This window comes from Neoarius graeffei, chromosome 28 (genome assembly GCF_027579695.1).
Source record: "Neoarius graeffei isolate fNeoGra1 chromosome 28, fNeoGra1.pri, whole genome shotgun sequence".
NCBI classification, from domain to species: Eukaryota; Metazoa; Chordata; class Actinopteri; order Siluriformes; family Ariidae; genus Neoarius; species Neoarius graeffei.
In genome coordinates this window covers 1,317,949-1,322,948 of record NC_083596.1, presented here as the reverse complement: position 1 = coordinate 1,322,948, position 5,000 = coordinate 1,317,949, and the positions used below count along the sequence as shown (strand labels likewise).

General features: G+C 38.7%; 1 protein-coding gene across 11 annotated transcripts in view; it reads left to right on the top strand.

Annotated features, from left to right (window-relative positions):
* The window catches only part of LOC132875575 (serine/threonine-protein kinase PAK 3), a 57,341-nt gene that overhangs the window by 33,626 nt on the left and 18,715 nt on the right, over positions 1-5,000 (top strand). For 5 of the 11 annotated variants that reach the window (XM_060912453.1, XM_060912455.1, XM_060912452.1 and 2 more), the window contains 5 exons: positions 876-913; positions 2,148-2,210; positions 3,778-3,810; positions 4,622-4,771; positions 4,857-5,000. The exon at positions 4,857-5,000 is cut by the window's right edge and continues 37 nt beyond it. In XM_060912453.1, the coding sequence (XP_060768436.1) occupies positions 876-913; positions 2,148-2,210; positions 3,778-3,810; positions 4,622-4,771; positions 4,857-5,000 (428 nt within the window). The remainder of the gene's footprint in view (positions 1-875; positions 914-2,147; positions 2,211-3,777; positions 3,811-4,621; positions 4,772-4,856) is intronic. The other 6 variants (XM_060912456.1, XM_060912448.1, XM_060912447.1 and 3 more) reach the window with 5 other exon arrangements.

Genomic DNA, 5,000 nt, shown 5'->3' with positions numbered 1-5,000 from the left:
TTTCATCTTATTCTCTTCACATTCACTGGATATGATCAATCGTGTGCTCTGATTGGCTACTCTACTACTAGGATATCAGCTCATATATCGTGAGTAGAGAAAAACAAAATGGCGGAGCACATCAAGTCAGATAATATCACTTTGTTATCAAGTATTTAAAAGAAACAGAAATAGCTAAATAAAAGAATATAGGTTTTTTCCCTTCACTATCTCCTGTTCCACACTCCAGCCCAGTCGGTGGCAGTAATGCACCTTTAAGTTGGTTTGCCAACCGCCAAAAAAAGAAGAAAACAAAATGGTGGCGCATGTTGCTGAACCAACTGAGGACAAAATAAACTATACTTGAAAACAAAAACCCCCAAAATACAATAAAAGGCAACAAAATATGGAATAAAAGTATTTGATGTTAAGAACATATCTTTTTTATTTTTCAAGAATTATTATTATTATCGCATTTTTCACAAATTGCTCCTGTCATTTCCCCGGTTTGTTTACATTCTGAATGGAAACGATTTTGTCGGATGTTTTGTTTGAAAAGTTTTTCTTTATTGAATTTGCAGAAAATAAAAATAAAAATGCTCTGTTTCTCAAAATCCAGTGAATGTGGAGAGAATAAAACCGTTATTCCACTCGATCTCATCATACATGAATTATAGACAACTCAGTGCTACGCGTCTCGTCGCCTATCAGCTCATGTACGACTCGATTTCATGGAATAACTGTTAAATATTTCACTCAGACATTAGGACATGTTGCTCCAAACACACAGCGATAATTCACACTCCTCCAATGACGCTCAGCCAATCAGAACACACCGTATACTCTGACAGCGTGATAAAGGATAACTCTCCTCTCATCACATTTGTGTTTTGCAGATAAATCGGCTCACGGCTACATCGCCGCTAACACTCTGGTAAGAAGAAACTTTGGTGTTTTATATTTTTTTTCATCCCTGTTTGCTTTGAACCTGCTGATTCAGCTGCATGAATCAAACGATTCATGAGTCAAAGATTCACCCCTAAAGCACACCCTTTTTTCCTGTTACACACACACACACACACGCACACACACACACACACACACACACACACACACAAAGCTGGTGTAAAAGTGAATTTTTACTTTAGATCTGGTTTGTTCAGGTTTTGTGGATATTTTCAGAGCTCCCTTTGTCACATGCTGATGATGTTTGCAATTGTGCAAAAGTTTGCATACCCTTAGGGAACAGCTGAAGAAGATACACTCAGGTCAAGTTTCTGTTAACAGTCACACACATGGCCCCAGTCTGAAACTAAACATAACCATTCTGAAGAGTAAATGGTCTTATTTACATAAAATAATCATTCATCACTGATGGAAATGTTTACAAGTAAGGAGTTTCACGTAACTGGATTTTCACTACGTTTAGTAGAATAACTCTAGATCAGTGTGTGGGTGTGTAATTATTTAAAAATGATTCTCCGAAGGTGAGGTGAATAACGGTGAATAATCTGTTATTATTCATTGATATTCACTGAGCCTAAGGCAGATAATTGTTTGAGTAAAATACACAGGTGATTATTTAAAAAATACAAAAAAAAATTAAAATACGTGTTTCAAACTTCAAAATCTTCATGTAAATGTAATCACAGTGTGGCACAGACTTGTGTCATTTATCTACACCAAGTTACATAGCATACTTCGTTTCCACTGATGGACGGGGCCGAGGGGTGCCAAAACTTTGTGCAGCACAGTAGATGCAATACAGTCAGTAATTGGTGAGAGTGAAAAACTCGTGTAGATGATTGTGTTTTTTTCTACAAAAGTTATGAGTGTAATGGTGATGTAGTGTTGTACCATTGTGCTTTTTGGAGGAGAAAATGTTATGTGACCTGTACAGACCAAATACAGCTAACGTCCAATCCCTTTTGAGTATTTTCACATGTGACTAGATTTTTACATTTTTACTGAATATTTATTTAGTTTCACAGTTAAAAGTGCATCCGCGTTTTTATTTGCACTAAAAAAAACCCCATAGATCCTTCCTTCCTTCCTTCCTTCCTTCCTTCCTTCCTTCCTTTTCCTCCTTCAGTCTCTCTCTCTCTCTTTTATTTCTCGTTGTTTGAATGCTGTGTAAGTTAAACCTCCTCCCGTTTTCGATCATTCAGAACCGTCTCCTGTCCTCCGGGCCGCCAGTCAGCCTTAGATCCTGCAGCGCTTTATTTGAAAAGGTAAAAAAACAACTTGTTTTAATTTTAATTCTTTAATTTAATTCTAATCTGGCAGCTAATATTTCACTTTATACTTTTATTTTATTTTTAAACGCTTCACTGCTTTCACACTCCAGAGCGGCGCTTTGTGTTACATCACAGTTAATCATTTCATAAAAAGCAGAAATGCGAATCAGAACTGTTCTGATGGAAGGAAGAAATTCATTGGTTGATACAGCCAGTGGGCGGAGCTTCCTTAGCTTAGGCCTCCTAGCTAGTGACCTACCTGAGTGCTGATTGCTAGCACAACTGCACTGCAAACTTTGTGTTCATTTTAATTTTAATCTGCTGTAAAAATAGTAGATTCAGTGGTGTTAGCAACTGAGCTAGTTACGTACAGTATGTGGCTAGTCAGTGTTGCCTTGAACTTTTTTCACAACTAGCATAAATGTGTGTGTGTGTGTGTTTACTTTCTATCAGTCGTGTTAAACTAGAAAACTGCTCAGAATGCTAGCGACAGTATATCATACAGTATATAAACCACAAAACCTTCATTACTAGCATTAGCTTGCAAGCTAGCTAGGTGGATAAGCAGTTTAGCGTTAATGCTAGCTTGAATCTCTTGCTTGTTTTTTCTTTTGTATTTTGGTTAAAATAAAGAAACTGCTTCATAGTGTCATACAATATACAAATAAACCTTTGCAATTACTAGAACTAGCATGCTAGTTAGGTAAGCAGCCAGGTGGATAGTTAGTGTTAGCTAGAACCTTTCAGGATAATTAATGTTTGTTAATTTGCTATCAGTAGAAAAGAAACACTCAGAAAGCTTGCGAGTGTTATACAGGGTATGAAAAAAACACTGTAATTGCTAGTATTAGCATGTTAACTTGGCAGGTTTGTAGGTGGCTAGTTAATGTCAACTAGACTTTTTTTTTGCTATCTATCATGCTTGGTTTTTATTTCTGAGGGAAGGAAAATGAAAAGCCCCGCCCACAGGTTGCTAACCAGTCGCATTCATCCTGCCTCTGAGGCAGCGCTGCTTCACAGTGATACTCATCTGCATTTTTACTTGTTAGCATTTTAGATTAGCAACACAGTCGCCTTTAGTTCTGAGCTTCATCAGACATCTTTTATCAGAATCTAATGTTAACTCTCTGATTAGATAATAATTATTTTTCTCAGTTTATCCTTTATTATTATTATTATTATTATTAATTCATCCATTATTATGACATATTACACTTCTGGTAAAAATATGAAAACTTATTTATTTATAATTTAATATAAATGTAGTTTAATTAGCGAGCGAGGACATGAGCGCTGTTCTGAATATTTTAATGAACATTTAAACACCGTGTTTTCATCACACCTGTATCCACTAACCCCAACCACTCGAAACAGCTCGTTACCAATATCACCAGGGCGGGGTGGGGCAGGGCGGGGTTACAACACATCAGCATGCTAACCAGCTGGTTTGCGAATTGACTAGCTTTGCTAAGTTGCCAGCATGCTAACTAGGTTTTGTGTTTTATTACATATGTCATTAAAAAACCTTCCCCATCTGACATTTTTTCACCCTTTTGAAAAGGAAACGCCGTCAAATCGCTGCAAAGCATTTTGGGTAAGTTGTGTTCATGAAGACTCGACCTAGCATATTTAACGAGCTAATCGAATAACTGAACCGCTCTTAAGATCTTACAATATTTTTTTTATCCTTTTCTTGTTAGGTATCAGTTATCAGATATTAGTGATGTCCAACTTCTAAACAGAATATTTTTAACAAGTTTGATTCACAAGAGAGCTAACACACTGTGTGTGTGTGTGTGTGTGTGTAAGGGGACTTTCCTGCAGACGGTTATCGCTGTGTTCATGCTGTAAAACTAGTTAGAGGAGCCATCCGTGATGTTGATCTGTCTCTCTCTCTCTTTTGATGTAAAGTGGGTGGGGTTAATCATGTGCAAAGATTGTGAGGTCACTAACCCCGCCCACACAGCCCTTATCAAAACTATATTCCTGTTTTAAACTGCCAAGTGAGTGGAAGCTTCACTAGCTGACATGAATCCTGCTTCTGTGCTTGAGTGGGATTGGGGGTGGAGTCTCAGACCAACAGCTGTCAATTAAGCATGCTAATTAGAATATTAAACCACACCTACTATGATAGGCTCAGATCAGTGAGATCAGCAGCTGTTTGATTTCTGCAAAGCCTTCTGGGTAAGTTGTGTTCCTACAGCAATATGGAATGTAAGATGGTCAAGGGCACTTCATCTAGGGGAAGTGGATGAGGGCAGTTCAGATTGTGATGCTGCCCCCTGGTGGCTGAATCGGGCAGTGTATAATGTGTATGTGTATTAGTTTAGATTATTATGTAGTTTACAGGGTTATTTTTTTATAATGTATTCTATCTCTCTCTCTTTCTGTGTGTGTGTGTGTAGCAGCAGGGAGCAAAAACGGCGTCCGAGCCGCCCATTGCTCCTCCAGTGTCTGAGGAGGAAGACGAGGAAGAAGAGGAGGAAGATGAAGATGAAGACGAGGATGATGAGGTGCCGCCCATCATCGCACCGAGACCAGAACACACCAAATCTGTAAGAAACGCCCCCCCCCCCCCCCACACACACACGTACATAAATTTGCTGTACATATAAATATTCATACTGCTCTTCTCTATAGATCTACACACGCTCCGTCATTGAACCTGCTGCAACCCCTGACCCTGTTAAAGAGGTCACGACCCCACCGGAATCCCAGGTCCCACCAGAGGAGACGACGACCTCCAGCACGTTGTACAGACACACAGACCGACAGAGAAAAAAA